Source organism: Salmo salar, chromosome 24, assembly GCF_965601325.2.
Source record: "Salmo salar chromosome 24, fSalSal1, whole genome shotgun sequence".
Lineage (NCBI taxonomy): Eukaryota > Metazoa > Chordata > Actinopteri > Salmoniformes > Salmonidae > Salmo > Salmo salar.
In genome coordinates, this window is record NC_138314.1 from 48,266,246 (window position 1) to 48,283,519 (window position 17,274).

General features: G+C 42.8%; 1 protein-coding gene across 1 annotated transcript in view; it reads right to left on the minus strand.

Moving 5' to 3' along the window:
* The window catches only part of LOC106585968 (Golgi phosphoprotein 3), a 48,531-nt gene extending 36,743 nt beyond the window's left edge, over positions 1–11,788 (minus strand). Inside the window, exon 1 of the mRNA XM_045706722.2 lies at positions 11,230–11,788. Coding sequence (XP_045562678.2) covers positions 11,230–11,454 — 225 coding nt within the window. The 5' untranslated portion in view covers positions 11,455–11,788. The remainder of the gene's footprint in view (positions 1–11,229) is intronic.
* Between the last annotated feature and the right edge of the window lie 5,486 nt (positions 11,789–17,274).

Here is a 17,274-nt window from a genome sequence, read left to right on the forward strand (position 1 = left end):
TAGAAAACCCGGAGTAAATCTAGCTTCCTTCGTATTATACCCCTTAAGTGAAACTGGTTAACTTTACAAAACCCGGAGTAAATCTAGCTTCCTTCGTATTATACCCCTTAAGTGAAACTGGTTAACTTTAGAAAACCCGGGGTAAATCTAGCTTCCTTTGTATTATACCCCTTAAGTGAAACTGGTTAACTTTAGAAAACCCGGGGTAAATCTAGCTTCCTTTGTATTATACCCCTTAAGTGAAACTGGTTAACTTTAGAAAACCCGGAGTAAATCTAGCTTCCTTCGTATTATACCCCTTAAGTGAAACTGGTTAACTTTACAAAATCCGGAGTAAATCTAGCTTCCTTCGTATTATACCCCTTAAGTGAAACTGGTTAACTTTAGAAAACCCGGAGTAAATCTAGCTTCCTTTGTATTATACCCCTTAAGTGAAACTGGTTAACTTTAGAAAACCCGGAGTAAATCTAGCTTCCTTCGTATTATACCCCTTAAGTGAAACTGGTTAACTTTAGAAAACCCGGGGTAAATCTAGCTTCCTTTGTATTATACCCCTTAAGTGAAACTGGTTAACTTTAGAAAACCCGGGGTAAATCTAGCTTCCTTTGTATTATACCCCTTAAGTGAAACTGGTTAACTTTAGAAAACCCGGAGTAAATCTAGCTTCCTTCGTATTATACCCCTTAAGTGAAACTGGTTAACTTTACAAAACCCGGAGTAAATCTAGCTTCCTTCGTATTATACCCCTTAAGTGAAACTGGTTAACTTTAGAAAACCCGGAGTAAATCTAGCTTCCTTTGTATTATACCCCTTAAGTGAAACTGGTTAACTTTAGAAAACCCGGAGTAAATCTAGCTTCCTTCGTATTATACCCCTTAAGTGAAACTGGTTAACTTTAGAAAACCCGGAGTAAATCTAGCTTCCTTCGTATTATACCCCTTAAGTGAAACTGGTTAACTTTAGAAAACCCGGAGTAAATCTAGCTTCCTTCGTATTATACCCCTTAAGTGAAACTGGTTAACTTTAGAAAACCCGGGGTAAATCTAGCTTCCTTCGTATTATACCCCTTAAGTGAAACTGGTTAACTTTAGAAAACCCGGGGTAAATCTAGCTTCCTTCGTATTATACCCCTTAAGTGAAACTGGTTAACTTTAGAAAACCCGGAGTAAATCTAGCTTCCTTCGTATTATACCCCTTAAGTGAAACTGGTTAACTTTAGAAAACCCGGGGTAAATCTAGCTTCCTTTGTATTATACCCCTTAAGTGAAACTGGTTAACTTTAGAAAACCCGGGGTAAATCTAGCTTCCTTTGTATTATACCCCTTAAGTGAAACTGGTTAACTTTAGAAAACCCGGGGTAAATCTAGCTTCCTTTGTATTATACCCCTTAAGTGAAACTGGTTAACTTTAGAAAACCCGGAGTAAATCTAGCTTCCTTCGTATTATACCCCTTAAGTGAAACTGGTTAACTTTAGAAAACCCGGGGTAAATCTAGCTTCCTTCGTATTATACCCCTTAAGTGAAACTGGTTAACTTTAGAAAACCCGGGGTAAATCTAGCTTCCTTCGTATTATACCCCTTAAGTGAAACTGGTTAACTTTAGAAAACCCGGGGTAAATCTAGCTTCCTGCGTATTATACCCCTTAAGTGAAACTGGTTAACTTTAGAAAACCCGGGGTAAATCTAGCTTCCTTCGTATTATACCCCTTAAGTGAAACTGGTTAACTTTAGAAAACCCGGAGTAAATCTAGCTTCCTTCGTATTATACCCCTTAAGTGAAACTGGTTAACTTTAGAAAACCCGGAGTAAATCTAGCTTCCTTCGTATTATACCCCTTAAGTGAAACTGGTTAACTTTAGAAAACCCGGAGTAAATCTAGCTTCCTTCGTATTATACCCCTTAAGTGAAACTGGTTAACTTTAGAAAACCCGGGGTAAATCTAGCTTCCTTTGTATTATACCCCTTAAGTGAAACTGGTTAACTTTAGAAAACCCGGGGTAAATCTAGCTTCCTTTGTATTATACCCCTTAAGTGAAACTGGTTAACTTTAGAAAACCCGGGGTAAATCTAGCTTCCTTTGTATTATACCCCTTAAGTGAAACTGGTTAACTTTAGAAAACCCGGAGTAAATCTAGCTTCCTTCGTATTATACCCCTTAAGTGAAACTGGTTAACTTTACAAAACCCGGAGTAAATCTAGCTTCCTTCGTATTATACCCCTTAAGTGAAACTGGTTAACTTTAGAAAACCCGGGGTAAATCTAGCTTCCTTTGTATTATACCCCTTAAGTGAAACTGGTTAACTTTAGAAAACCCGGGGTAAATCTAGCTTCCTTTGTATTATACCCCTTAAGTGAAACTGGTTAACTTTAGAAAACCCGGAGTAAATCTAGCTTCCTTCGTATTATACCCCTTAAGTGAAACTGGTTAACTTTAGAAAACCCGGAGTAAATCTAGCTTCCTTCGTATTATACCCCTTAAGTGAAACTGGTTAACTTTAGAAAACCCGGAGTAAATCTAGCTTCCTTCGTATTATACCCCTTAAGTGAAACTGGTTAACTTTAGAAAACCCGGGGTAAATCTAGCTTCCTTTGTATTATACCCCTTAAGTGAAACTGGTTAACTTTAGAAAACCCGGGGTAAATCTAGCTTCCTTTGTATTATACCCCTTAAGTGAAACTGGTTAACTTTAGAAAACCCGGGGTAAATCTAGCTTCCTTTGTATTATACCCCTTAAGTGAAACTGGTTAACTTTAGAAAACCCGGAGTAAATCTAGCTTCCTTCGTATTATACCCCTTAAGTGAAACTGGTTAACTTTACAAAACCCGGAGTAAATCTAGCTTCCTTCGTATTATACCCCTTAAGTGAAACTGGTTAACTTTAGAAAACCCGGGGTAAATCTAGCTTCCTTTGTATTATACCCCTTAAGTGAAACTGGTTAACTTTAGAAAACCCGGGGTAAATCTAGCTTCCTTTGTATTATACCCCTTAAGTGAAACTGGTTAACTTTAGAAAACCCGGAGTAAATCTAGCTTCCTTCGTATTATACCCCTTAAGTGAAACTGGTTAACTTTACAAAATCCGGAGTAAATCTAGCTTCCTTCGTATTATACCCCTTAAGTGAAACTGGTTAACTTTAGAAAACCCGGAGTAAATCTAGCTTCCTTTGTATTATACCCCTTAAGTGAAACTGGTTAACTTTAGAAAACCCGGAGTAAATCTAGCTTCCTTCGTATTATACCCCTTAAGTGAAACTGGTTAACTTTAGAAAACCCGGGGTAAATCTAGCTTCCTTTGTATTATACCCCTTAAGTGAAACTGGTTAACTTTAGAAAACCCGGGGTAAATCTAGCTTCCTTTGTATTATACCCCTTAAGTGAAACTGGTTAACTTTAGAAAACCCGGAGTAAATCTAGCTTCCTTCGTATTATACCCCTTAAGTGAAACTGGTTAACTTTACAAAACCCGGAGTAAATCTAGCTTCCTTCGTATTATACCCCTTAAGTGAAACTTGTTAACTTTAGAAAACCCGGAGTAAATCTAGCTTCCTTTGTATTATACCCCTTAAGTGAAACTGGTTAACTTTAGAAAACCCGGAGTAAATCTAGCTTCCTTCGTATTATACCCCTTAAGTGAAACTGGTTAACTTTAGAAAACCCGGAGTAAATCTAGCTTCCTTCGTATTATACCCCTTAAGTGAAACTGGTTAACTTTAGAAAACCCGGAGTAAATCTAGCTTCCTTCGTATTATACCCCTTAAGTGAAACTGGTTAACTTTAGAAAACCCGGGGTAAATCTAGCTTCCTTCGTATTATACCCCTTAAGTGAAACTGGTTAACTTTAGAAAACCCGGGGTAAATCTAGCTTCCTTCGTATTATACCCCTTAAGTGAAACTGGTTAACTTTAGAAAACCCGGAGTAAATCTAGCTTCCTTCGTATTATACCCCTTAAGTGAAACTGGTTAACTTTAGAAAACCCGGGGTAAATCTAGCTTCCTTTGTATTATACCCCTTAAGTGAAACTGGTTAACTTTAGAAAACCCGGGGTAAATCTAGCTTCCTTTGTATTATACCCCTTAAGTGAAACTGGTTAACTTTAGAAAACCCGGGGTAAATCTAGCTTCCTTTGTATTATACCCCTTAAGTGAAACTGGTTAACTTTAGAAAACCCGGAGTAAATCTAGCTTCCTTCGTATTATACCCCTTAAGTGAAACTGGTTAACTTTAGAAAACCCGGGGTAAATCTAGCTTCCTTCGTATTATACCCCTTAAGTGAAACTGGTTAACTTTAGAAAACCCGGGGTAAATCTAGCTTCCTTCGTATTATACCCCTTAAGTGAAACTGGTTAACTTTAGAAAACCCGGGGTAAATCTAGCTTCCTGCGTATTATACCCCTTAAGTGAAACTGGTTAACTTTAGAAAACCCGGGGTAAATCTAGCTTCCTTCGTATTATACCCCTTAAGTGAAACTGGTTAACTTTAGAAAACCCGGAGTAAATCTAGCTTCCTTCGTATTATACCCCTTAAGTGAAACTGGTTAACTTTACAAAACCCGGAGTAAATCTAGCTTCCTTCGTATTATACCCCTTAAGTGAAACTGGTTAACTTTAGAAAACCCGGAGTAAATCTAGCTTCCTTCGTATTATACCCCTTAAGTGAAACTGGTTAACTTTAGAAAACCCGGAGTAAATCTAGCTTCCTTCGTATTATACCCCTTAAGTGAAACTGGTTAACTTTAGAAAACCCGGGGTAAATCTAGCTTCCTTCGTATTATACCCCTTAAGTGAAACTGGTTAACTTTAGAAAACCCGGGGTAAATCTAGCTTCCTTCGTATTATACCCCTTAAGTGAAACTGGTTAACTTTAGAAAACCCGGAGTAAATCTAGCTTCCTTCGTATTATACCCCTTAAGTGAAACTGGTTAACTTTAGAAAACCCGGGGTAAATCTAGCTTCCTTTGTATTATACCCCTTAAGTGAAACTGGTTAACTTTAGAAAACCCGGGGTAAATCTAGCTTCCTTCGTATTATACCCCTTAAGTGAAACTGGTTAACTTTAGAAAACCCGGGGTAAATCTAGCTTCCTTCGTATTATACCCCTTAAGTGAAACTGGTTAACTTTACAAAACCCGGAGTAAATCTAGCTTCCTTCGTATTATACCCCTTAAGTGAAACTGGTTAACTTTACAAAACCCGGAGTAAATCTAGCTTCCTTCGTATTATACCCCTTAAGTGAAACTGGTTAACTTTAGAAAACCCGGGGTAAATCTAGCTTCCTTCGTATTATACCCCTTAAGTGAAACTGGTTAACTTTAGAAAACCCGGGGTAAATCTAGCTTCCTTCGTATTATACCCCTTAAGTGAAACTGGTTAACTTTAGAAAACCCGGAGTAAATCTAGCTTCCTTCGTATTATACCCCTTAAGTGAAACTGGTTAACTTTACAAAACCCGGAGTAAATCTAGCTTCCTTCGTATTATACCCCTTAAGTGAAACTGGTTAACTTTACAAAACCCGGGGTAAATCTAGCTTCCTTCGTATTATACCCCTTAAGTGAAACTGGTTAACTTTAGAAAACCCGGGGTAAATCTAGCTTCCTTCGTATTATACCCCTTAAGTGAAACTGGTTAACTTTAGAAAACCCGGAGTAAATCTAGCTTCCTTCGTATTATACCCCTTAAGTGAAACTGGTTAACTTTACAAAACCCGGAGTAAATCTAGCTTCCTTCGTATTATACCCCTTAAGTGAAACTGGTTAACTTTAGAAAACCCGGAGTAAATCTAGCTTCCTTTGTATTATACCCCTTAAGTGAAACTGGTTAACTTTAGAAAACCCGGAGTAAATCTAGCTTCCTTCGTATTATACCCCTTAAGTGAAACTGGTTAACTTTAGAAAACCCGGAGTAAATCTAGCTTCCTTCGTATTATACCCCTTAAGTGAAACTGGTTAACTTTAGAAAACCCAGAGTAAATCTAGCTTCCTTCGTATTATACCCCTTAAGTGAAACTGGTTAACTTTAGAAAACCCGGGGTAAATCTAGCTTCCTTCGTATTATACCCCTTAAGTGAAACTGGTTAACTTTAGAAAACCCGGGGTAAATCTAGCTTCCTTCGTATTATACCCCTTAAGTGAAACTGGTTAACTTTAGAAAACCCGGAGTAAATCTAGCTTCCTTCGAATTATACCCCTTAAGTGAAACTGGTTAACTTTAGAAAACCCGGGGTAAATCTAGCTTCCTTTGTATTATACCCCTTAAGTGAAACTGGTTAACTTTAGAAAACCCGGGGTAAATCTAGCTTCCTTTGTATTATACCCCTTAAGTGAAACTGGTTAACTTTAGAAAACCCGGGGTAAATCTAGCTTCCTTTGTATTATACCCCTTAAGTGAAACTGGTTAACTTTAGAAAACCCGGAGTAAATCTAGCTTCCTTCGTATTATACCCCTTAAGTGAAACTGGTTAACTTTACAAAACCCGGAGTAAATCTAGCTTCCTTCGTATTATACCCCTTAAGTGAAACTGGTTAACTTTAGAAAACCCGGGGTAAATCTAGCTTCCTTTGTATTATACCCCTTAAGTGAAACTGGTTAACTTTAGAAAACCCGGGGTAAATCTAGCTTCCTTTGTATTATACCCCTTAAGTGAAACTGGTTAACTTTAGAAAACCCGGAGTAAATCTAGCTTCCTTCGTATTATACCCCTTAAGTGAAACTGGTTAACTTTACAAAATCCGGAGTAAATCTAGCTTCCTTCGTATTATACCCCTTAAGTGAAACTGGTTAACTTTAGAAAACCCGGAGTAAATCTAGCTTCCTTTGTATTATACCCCTTAAGTGAAACTGGTTAACTTTAGAAAACCCGGAGTAAATCTAGCTTCCTTCGTATTATACCCCTTAAGTGAAACTGGTTAACTTTAGAAAACCCGGGGTAAATCTAGCTTCCTTTGTATTATACCCCTTAAGTGAAACTGGTTAACTTTAGAAAACCCGGGGTAAATCTAGCTTCCTTTGTATTATACCCCTTAAGTGAAACTGGTTAACTTTAGAAAACCCGGAGTAAATCTAGCTTCCTTCGTATTATACCCCTTAAGTGAAACTGGTTAACTTTACAAAACCCGGAGTAAATCTAGCTTCCTTCGTATTATACCCCTTAAGTGAAACTGGTTAACTTTAGAAAACCCGGAGTAAATCTAGCTTCCTTTGTATTATACCCCTTAAGTGAAACTGGTTAACTTTAGAAAACCCGGAGTAAATCTAGCTTCCTTCGTATTATACCCCTTAAGTGAAACTGGTTAACTTTAGAAAACCCGGAGTAAATCTAGCTTCCTTCGTATTATACCCCTTAAGTGAAACTGGTTAACTTTAGAAAACCCGGAGTAAATCTAGCTTCCTTCGTATTATACCCCTTAAGTGAAACTGGTTAACTTTAGAAAACCCGGGGTAAATCTAGCTTCCTTCGTATTATACCCCTTAAGTGAAACTGGTTAACTTTAGAAAACCCGGGGTAAATCTAGCTTCCTTCGTATTATACCCCTTAAGTGAAACTGGTTAACTTTAGAAAACCCGGAGTAAATCTAGCTTCCTTCGTATTATACCCCTTAAGTGAAACTGGTTAACTTTAGAAAACCCGGAGTAAATCTAGCTTCCTTCGTATTATACCCCTTAAGTGAAACTGGTTAACTTTAGAAAACCCGGGGTAAATCTAGCTTCCTTTGTATTATACCCCTTAAGTGAAACTGGTTAACTTTAGAAAACCCGGGGTAAATCTAGCTTCCTTTGTATTATACCCCTTAAGTGAAACTGGTTAACTTTAGAAAACCCGGGGTAAATCTAGCTTCCTTTGTATTATACCCCTTAAGTGAAACTGGTTAACTTTAGAAAACCCGGAGTAAATCTAGCTTCCTTCGTATTATACCCCTTAAGTGAAACTGGTTAACTTTACAAAACCCGGAGTAAATCTAGCTTCCTTCGTATTATACCCCTTAAGTGAAACTGGTTAACTTTAGAAAACCCGGGGTAAATCTAGCTTCCTTTGTATTATACCCCTTAAGTGAAACTGGTTAACTTTAGAAAACCCGGGGTAAATCTAGCTTCCTTTGTATTATACCCCTTAAGTGAAACTGGTTAACTTTAGAAAACCCGGAGTAAATCTAGCTTCCTTCGTATTATACCCCTTAAGTGAAACTGGTTAACTTTACAAAATCCGGAGTAAATCTAGCTTCCTTCGTATTATACCCCTTAAGTGAAACTGGTTAACTTTAGAAAACCCGGAGTAAATCTAGCTTCCTTTGTATTATACCCCTTAAGTGAAACTGGTTAACTTTAGAAAACCCGGAGTAAATCTAGCTTCCTTCGTATTATACCCCTTAAGTGAAACTGGTTAACTTTAGAAAACCCGGGGTAAATCTAGCTTCCTTCGTATTATACCCCTTAAGTGAAACTGGTTAACTTTAGAAAACCCGGGGTAAATCTAGCTTCCTTTGTATTATACCCCTTAAGTGAAACTGGTTAACTTTAGAAAACCCGGAGTAAATCTAGCTTCCTTCGTATTATACCCCTTAAGTGAAACTGGTTAACTTTACAAAACCCGGAGTAAATCTAGCTTCCTTCGTATTATACCCCTTAAGTGAAACTGGTTAACTTTAGAAAACCCGGAGTAAATCTAGCTTCCTTTGTATTATACCCCTTAAGTGAAACTGGTTAACTTTAGAAAACCCGGAGTAAATCTAGCTTCCTTCGTATTATACCCCTTAAGTGAAACTGGTTAACTTTAGAAAACCCGGAGTAAATCTAGCTTCCTTCGTATTATACCCCTTAAGTGAAACTGGTTAACTTTAGAAAACCCGGAGTAAATCTAGCTTCCTTCGTATTATACCCCTTAAGTGAAACTGGTTAACTTTAGAAAACCCGGGGTAAATCTAGCTTCCTTCGTATTATACCCCTTAAGTGAAACTGGTTAACTTTAGAAAACCCGGGGTAAATCTAGCTTCCTTCGTATTATACCCCTTAAGTGAAACTGGTTAACTTTAGAAAACCCGGAGTAAATCTAGCTTCCTTCGTATTATACCCCTTAAGTGAAACTGGTTAACTTTAGAAAACCCGGGGTAAATCTAGCTTCCTTTGTATTATACCCCTTAAGTGAAACTGGTTAACTTTAGAAAACCCGGGGTAAATCTAGCTTCCTTTGTATTATACCCCTTAAGTGAAACTGGTTAACTTTAGAAAACCCGGAGTAAATCTAGCTTCCTTCGTATTATACCCCTTAAGTGAAACTGGTTAACTTTAGAAAACCCGGGGTAAATCTAGCTTCCTTCGTATTATACCCCTTAAGTGAAACTGGTTAACTTTAGAAAACCCGGAGTAAATCTAGCTTCCTTTGTATTATACCCCTTAAGTGAAACTGGTTAACTTTAGAAAACCCGGAGTAAATCTAGCTTCCTTCGTATTATACCCCTTAAGTGAAACTGGTTAACTTTAGAAAACCCGGGGTAAATCTAGCTTCCTTTGTATTATACCCCTTAAGTGAAACTGGTTAACTTTAGAAAACCCGGGGTAAATCTAGCTTCCTTTGTATTATACCCCTTAAGTGAAACTGGTTAACTTTAGAAAACCCGGAGTAAATCTAGCTTCCTTCGTATTATACCCCTTAAGTGAAACTGGTTAACTTTACAAAACCCGGAGTAAATCTAGCTTCCTTCGTATTATACCCCTTAAGTGAAACTGGTTAACTTTAGAAAACCCGGAGTAAATCTAGCTTCCTTTGTATTATACCCCTTAAGTGAAACTGGTTAACTTTAGAAAACCCGGAGTAAATCTAGCTTCCTTCGTATTATACCCCTTAAGTGAAACTGGTTAACTTTAGAAAACCCGGAGTAAATCTAGCTTCCTTCGTATTATACCCCTTAAGTGAAACTGGTTAACTTTAGAAAACCCGGAGTAAATCTAGCTTCCTTCGTATTATACCCCTTAAGTGAAACTGGTTAACTTTAGAAAACCCGGGGTAAATCTAGCTTCCTTCGTATTATACCCCTTAAGTGAAACTGGTTAACTTTAGAAAACCCGGAGTAAATCTAGCTTCCTTCGTATTATACCCCTTAAGTGAAACTGGTTAACTTTAGAAAACCCGGAGTAAATCTAGCTTCCTTCGTATTATACCCCTTAAGTGAAACTGGTTAACTTTAGAAAACCCGGGGTAAATCTAGCTTCCTTTGTATTATACCCCTTAAGTGAAACTGGTTAACTTTAGAAAACCCGGGGTAAATCTAGCTTCCTTTGTATTATACCCCTTAAGTGAAACTGGTTAACTTTAGAAAACCCGGGGTAAATCTAGCTTCCTTTGTATTATACCCCTTAAGTGAAACTGGTTAACTTTAGAAAACCCGGAGTAAATCTAGCTTCCTTCGTATTATACCCCTTAAGTGAAACTGGTTAACTTTACAAAACCCGGAGTAAATCTAGCTTCCTTCGTATTATACCCCTTAAGTGAAACTGGTTAACTTTACAAAACCCGGAGTAAATCTAGCTTCCTTCGTATTATACCCCTTAAGTGAAACTGGTTAACTTTACAAAACCCGGAGTAAATCTAGCTTCCTTCGTATTATACCCCTTAAGTGAAACTGGTTAACTTTAGAAAACCCGGAGTAAATCTAGCTTCCTTCGTATTATACCCCTTAAGTGAAACTGGTTAACTTTAGAAAACCCGGAGTAAATCTAGCTTCCTTCGTATTATACCCCTTAAGTGAAACTGGTTAACTTTACAAAACCCGGAGTAAATCTAGCTTCCTTCGTATTATACCCCTTAAGTGAAACTGGTTAACTTTACAAAACCCGGAGTAAATCTAGCTTCCTTCGTATTATACCCCTCAGGGTTACTACTTACTGTAGCTAGTTAACGTTAGCATTCATTCAATGTTGACAAAAATGAAGATAGCAACCGTTGCTAACGTTAGCGAATTTTATGAAATCTTTTGAGTAGCGTTAACTTAACGTTACCTAACCAGCTAAATACTATAATATGGTTTTAGTTGTAAAATAATATAATACATGTCTTTATAAGTTATAACGTTAGCATTCATTCGATGTTGACAAAAATGAAGATAGCAACCGTTGCTAACGTTAGCGAATCTTACGAGATCTTTTGAGTAGCGTTAACTTAACGTTACCTAACCAGCTAAATACAATAATGTGATTTTAGTTGTAAAATAATATAATACATGTATTTTTAAGTTATACCTCTCGGTCCTTTAATCCCAAGAGTAACACTTCTTCCATCAATGTGAGTCGAGTTTCTTTACAGTCTCCTTTATCCTCCACCTCCTCTTCTTCTTCTTCTTCTGCTCCGCGGCGGGTCTCGAAATCCTCATCCCCGGACCCTCTGTCCTTGTCGGCGGCAGAAGTACGAGAGGCCTCGGTCCGCCTCTGGACTAGGCCGGAGCTCCGCTGTGTCAGGGAAGTCATATTTACAAGTTAAAAAAAAGACGAAACCCCTTTTCGCCTCGGGATTCTCACTGACCGATATTATAAACCACTTAAATTTGTCCGACACATACAACTACGGATGACTGTTTTAACCCTGGTTTTAATTATACGACAACGAAAGTAGCGACACATAGAAGCAATATTTCCGTTTTCCTCCTCTTCCACTGGTAGTTCTTCCAATATGGCGGCAGGTGATAACGAGAACAGTGAATGTGGCGCTTGAGTTGACCTAGAGCAGGTATTCCCAAACTGGGGTAGGCAATACCGTCGGGAGTACGACAAAATGTGATTCACATTTACCAAAAAAAATAAAAAAAAATTTGTATTTATTTGTAAAATTATTATTCTTTTAAATCACATTTTCAAACAGTTCATTTATTAAGGCCCGCGTCAATAGAGACACATACCAGCTCTACTGGTAGTACTGCTACTGCACCTGTCGGCGACACAAGTTATTCTGCTTCCACAAGTTATTCTGCTTCCACGATCACATCCATTGCTAGCATTATTAATTCTACATTTGTTGCTAGCCCAACTAGAATGGACACTGACAGATGTGAACCTGATGCAGCGGAAGAGCTACTGGCCCCCCTTACCCGGGAGAGCACCGAACAACAGACCTAAGTCCTCCACAATAGTATGGGGGTTTGTCTATTCTAGCCACTCTGTAGCTCACCATATAAGACGATTCTAGCCCCTTCTTATTAATGGGATCTGTTGCTTTTATACATGTCGTTCTACTCGAAAGTCGTCTTAATTCTCACTCAAAAAAACTCCCGTAGATTATTTTTCAAATTGGCATGTTTTGTTTCTAAATGTCTGTGCAAGAGTGAAGGTTTCATCGAGTTGTGAGATAGTACTTTTGCACATATAACACACTGTGGCCGAGGAAAGGCACTACTCCCAATATAAGTGAACCCCCAAATCAATGTCGTTCTCATCATATTTGAGTGGCTAGGACAGACAAACCCCATACTATTGTGGAGGACTTAATTCCTCCTTCTGCCGCGGACATGGCTGGGAGAAAAGGTAAAAAAACGATACAGACAATGACTTCATCAAACAACACTGTTTCACGATGCATTAGTGACGTGTCAGGAGATGTTTAGAAACAATTACTGCTTCACATACAAGCCAGTGAATTATATGGTTACAGCTGGATGAGTCAACAGACGTGGCGGGCCTGGCACAGCTCCTGGTATATGTCCGTTATGTTGATGGGGTGTTAATTAAGGAAGACATCCTCTTCAGCAAACCACTGGAAACCAGGACAACAGGAGAGGATATTTTTAAAGTACTGGACAGCTTTGTGACACATGGACTTTGGTGGTCAAGATGTGTTGGTATCTGTACTGATGGAGCAAAAGCCATGACAGGGAGACATAGTGGAGTGGTAACGCACGTGTGTAAGCAGTTGCTCCCGACGCCACTTGGGTCCACTGCAGCATCCACCGAGAGGCTCTTGCTGCCAAGGGAATGACAGACAGCTTGAAAGACGTTTTGGACACTACAGTGAAAATGGTTAACTTTGTTAAAGCAAGGCCCCTGAACTCTCGTGTATTTTATTCACTATGTGTCACGATTCCCACCGACGGTGGCGCCCCCTCCTGCTCGGGTGGCGCTCGGCGGTCGTCGTCACCGGCCTATTAGCTGCCACCGATTCCCTTTTGGAGAACGACAGGGTGTTGTCCAGGGTCACGCCAAGGCTCTTAGCACTCTGGGAGGAGGACACAAGGGAGTTGTCAACCGTGATGGCGAGATCATGGAACGGGCAGTCCTTCCCCGGGAGGAAGAGCAGCTCCGTCTTGCCGAGGTTCAGCTTGAGGTGGTGATCCGTCATCCACACTGATATGTCTGCCAGACATGCAGAGATGCGATTCGCCACCTGGTTGTCAGAAGGGGGAAAGGAGAAGATTAATTGTGTGTCATCTGCATAGCAATGATATGAGAGACCATGTGAGGATATGACAGGGCCAAGTGACTTGGTGTATAGCGAGAATAGGAGTGGGCCAAGAACAGAGCCCTGGGGGACACCAGTGGTGAGAGCACGTGGTGCGGAGACAGATTCTCGCCACGCCACCTGGTAGGAGCGACCTGTCAGGTAGGACGCAATCCAAGCGTGCGCGGTGCCGGAGATGCCCAGCTCGGAGAGGGTGGAGAGGAGGATCTGATGGTTCACGGTATCAAAGGCAGCAGATAGGTCTAGAAGGATGAGAGCAGAGGAGAGAGAGTTAGCTTTAGCAGTGCGGAGAGCCTCCGTGACACAGAGAAGAGCAGTCTCAGTTGAATGCCCAGTCTTGAAACCTGACTGATTAGGATCAAGAAGGTCATTCTGAGAGAGATAGCAAGAGAGCTGGCCAAGCACGGCGCGTTCAAGAGTTTTGGAGAGAAAGGAAAGAAGGTATACTGGCCTGTAGTTGTTGACATCGGAGGGATCGAGTGTAGGTTTTTTCAGAAGGGGTGCAACTCTCGCTCTCTTGAAGACGGAAGGGACGTAGCCAGCGGTCAAGGATGCGTTGATGAGCGAGGTGAGGTAGGGGAGAAGGTCTCCGGAAATGGTCTGGAGAAGAGAGGAGGGGATAGGGTCAAGTGGGCAGGTTGTTGGGCGGCCGGCCGTCACAAGACGCGAGATTTCATCTGGAGAGAGAGGGGAGAAAGAGGTCAAAGCACAGGGTAGGGCAGTGTGAGCAGGACCAGCAGTGTCGTTTGACTTAGCAAACGAGGATCGGATGTCGTCAACCTTCTTTTCAAAATGGTTGACGAAGTCATCCGCAGAGAGGGAGGAGGGGGGGGGGGGAGGGGGAGGAGGATTCAGGAGGGAGGAGAAGGTAGCAAAGAGCTTCCTAGGGTTAGAGGCAGATGCTTGGAGTTTAGAGTGGTAGAAAGTGGCTTTAGCAGCGGAGACAGAAGAGGAAAATGTAGAGAGGAGGGAGTGAAAGGATGCCAGGTCCGCAGGGAGGCGAGTTTTCCTCCATTTCCGCTCGGCTGCCCGGAGCCCTGTTCTGTGAGCTCGCAGTGAGTCGTCGAGCCACGGAGCAGGAGGGGAGGACCGAGCCGGCCTGGAGGATAGGGGACAGAGGAAATCAAAGGATGCAGAGAGGGAGGAGAGGAGGGTTGAGGAGGCAGAATCAGGAGATAGGTTGGAGAAGGTTTGAGCAGAGGGAAGAGATGATAGGATGGAAGAGGAGAGAGTAGCGGGAGAGAGAGAGCGAAGGTTGGGACGGCGCAATACCATCCGAGTAGGGGGAGAGTGAGAAGTGTTGGATGAGAGCGAGAGGGAAAAGGATACAAGGTAGTGGTCGGAGACTTGGAGGGGAGTTGCAATGAGATTAGTGGAAGAACAGCATCTAGTAAAGATGAGGTCAAGCGTATTGCCTGCCTTGTGAGTAGGGGGGGAAGGTGAGAGGGTGAGGTCGAAAGAGGAGAGGAGTGGAAAGAAGGAGGGAGAGAGGAATGAGTCGAAGGTAGACGTGGGGAGGTTAAAGTCACCCAGAACTGTGAGAGGTGAGCCATCCTCAGGAAAGGAACTTATCAAGGCGTCAAGCTCATTGATGAACTCTCCAAGGGAACCTGGAGGGCGATAAATGATAAGGATGTTAAGCTTGAAAGGGCTGGTAACTGTGACAGCATGGAATTCAAATGAGGAGATAGACAGATGGGTCAGGGGAGAAAGAGAGAATGTCCACTTGGGAGAGATGAGGATTCCAGTGCCACCACCCCGCTGGCTCGATGCTCTAGGGGTATGCGAGAACACGTAGTCAGACGAGGAGAGAGCAGTAGGAGTAGCAGTGTTATCTGTGGTGATCCATGTTTCCGTCAGCGCCAGGAAGTCTAGGGACTGGAGGGTAGCATAGGCTGAGATGAACTCAGCCTTGTTGGCCGCAGACCGGCAGTTCCAGAGGCTGCCGGAGACCTGGAACTCCACGTGGGTCGTGCGCGCTGGGACCACCAGGTTAGAGTGGCAGCGGCCACGCGGTGTGGAGCGTTTGTATGGCCTGTGCAGTGGAGAGAGAACAGGGATAGGCAGACACATAGTAGACAAGCTACAGAAGAGGCTACGCTAATGCAAATGAGATTGGAGTGACAAGTGGACTACACGTCTCGAATGTTCAGGAAGTTAAGCTTACGTTGCAAAAATGTTATTGACTAAAATGATACAGTACTGCTGGCTGGTGGAGTAGGCTAGCTAGCAGTGGCTGCGTACTCCACCACACGACAGTCCTCCATCGCATCGGATCGGCAATGGACCAGATGATGGAGAGGATGGACAGATGGGAGAGAAGTGGTATCCTCTCTCCACCTCCACCTCCCCCGATACAGCCATCTTCGCCTCCCATGACGTCTGGCTCTGGCGCGCTTCGTCTGGCGCTCCCGAGGGAGTACGATGGGGCGGCGGCTGGGTGCCAGGGGTTTTTGCTCCAGCTTGAGCTGTACCTGGCCACCGTCAGACCTGCTCCCACGGGGGAGGAGAGCGTGAGTGCCCTCGTTTCCTGCCTGACGGGCAGAGCTCTGGAGTGGGCTAATGCGGTCTGGAACGGTCCAGACTCGGCGAGGGACCACTACCCGGAGTTCACCCGCCGCTTTCGGGCCGTGTTCGACCACCCTCCGGAAGGAAGAGCGGCGGGTGAACGGCTGTTCCACCTCAGGCAGGAGACGAGGAGTGCCCAGGACTTCGCGCTGGACTTCAGGACCTTGGCTGCTGGGGCGGGGTGGAACGACAGGGCCCTCATAGACCACTACCGCTGCAGTCTCCGGGCGGACGTCCGCAGGGAGCTGGCCTGTCGGGACACAGCTCTGTCCCTGGACGAACTGATAGATATGTCCATACGACTGGACAACTTGCTGGCTGCCCGCGGGCGTTCGGAGAGGGTCCTGCCCGTTCCACCCCCGTGCACCCCCGCCCCTACCCCTATGGAGGTAGGGGGGGCCGTGCCAAGGGGCACCGGAGGAGGTGGCTCCTCCTGCACCAGCTGTGGTCGGAGAGGACACACAGCCGACCGGTGCCGGAGGAGCCAGTCTGGGAGTCGAGATGGTAGGCAGAACACTTCTCGGTTACCTCAGGTGAGTCAGCACCAGATTCACCCAGAACCCCCTGTTGGTCATGTGTTTTTACCTGTTTTGTTTACAAAAATGTTTCCCTCTTCCCAGCATAGGGCGCTAGTCGATTCAGGCGCAGCTGGGAATTTTATGGACCGTGGACTTGCCATTAAGCTGGGCATTCCGCGGGTGCCGATAGATTCTCCTTTCCCCGTGCACTCCCTAGATAGCCGACCATTAGGGTCAGGGCTAGTCAGGGAGTCTACGGTGCCACTGGACATGGTAACGCTGGGGAATCATAAGGAACGCATTCGTTTTTTCCTTATTGACTCGCCTGCGTTTCCGGTGGTGCTGGGGGTCCCCTGGCTGGCTGGTCACAATCCCCGTATTTCGTGGAAACAGGGGGTTCTCCAGGGGTGGTCAGAGGAGTGTTCAGGTAGGTGTCTAGGAGTTTCCATAGGTGCCACGTCGGTGGAGAGTCCAGACCAGGTGTCCACCGTGCGCATTCCCCCCGAATACGCCGATTTGGCGATCGCTTTTTGTAAAAAGAGGGCGACTAAATTACCACCTCATCGACAGGGGGATTGTGCGATAGATCTCCAGGTTAACGCTGCGCTTCCCAGGAGTCACGTGTACCCCTTGTCACAGGAGGAGACGGCGGCTATGGAGACATATGTCACGGAATCCCTGGGACAGGGGTACATTCGGCCCTCCATCTCACCCGCTTCCTCGAGTTTCTTTTTTGTGAAGAAAAAGGAGGGA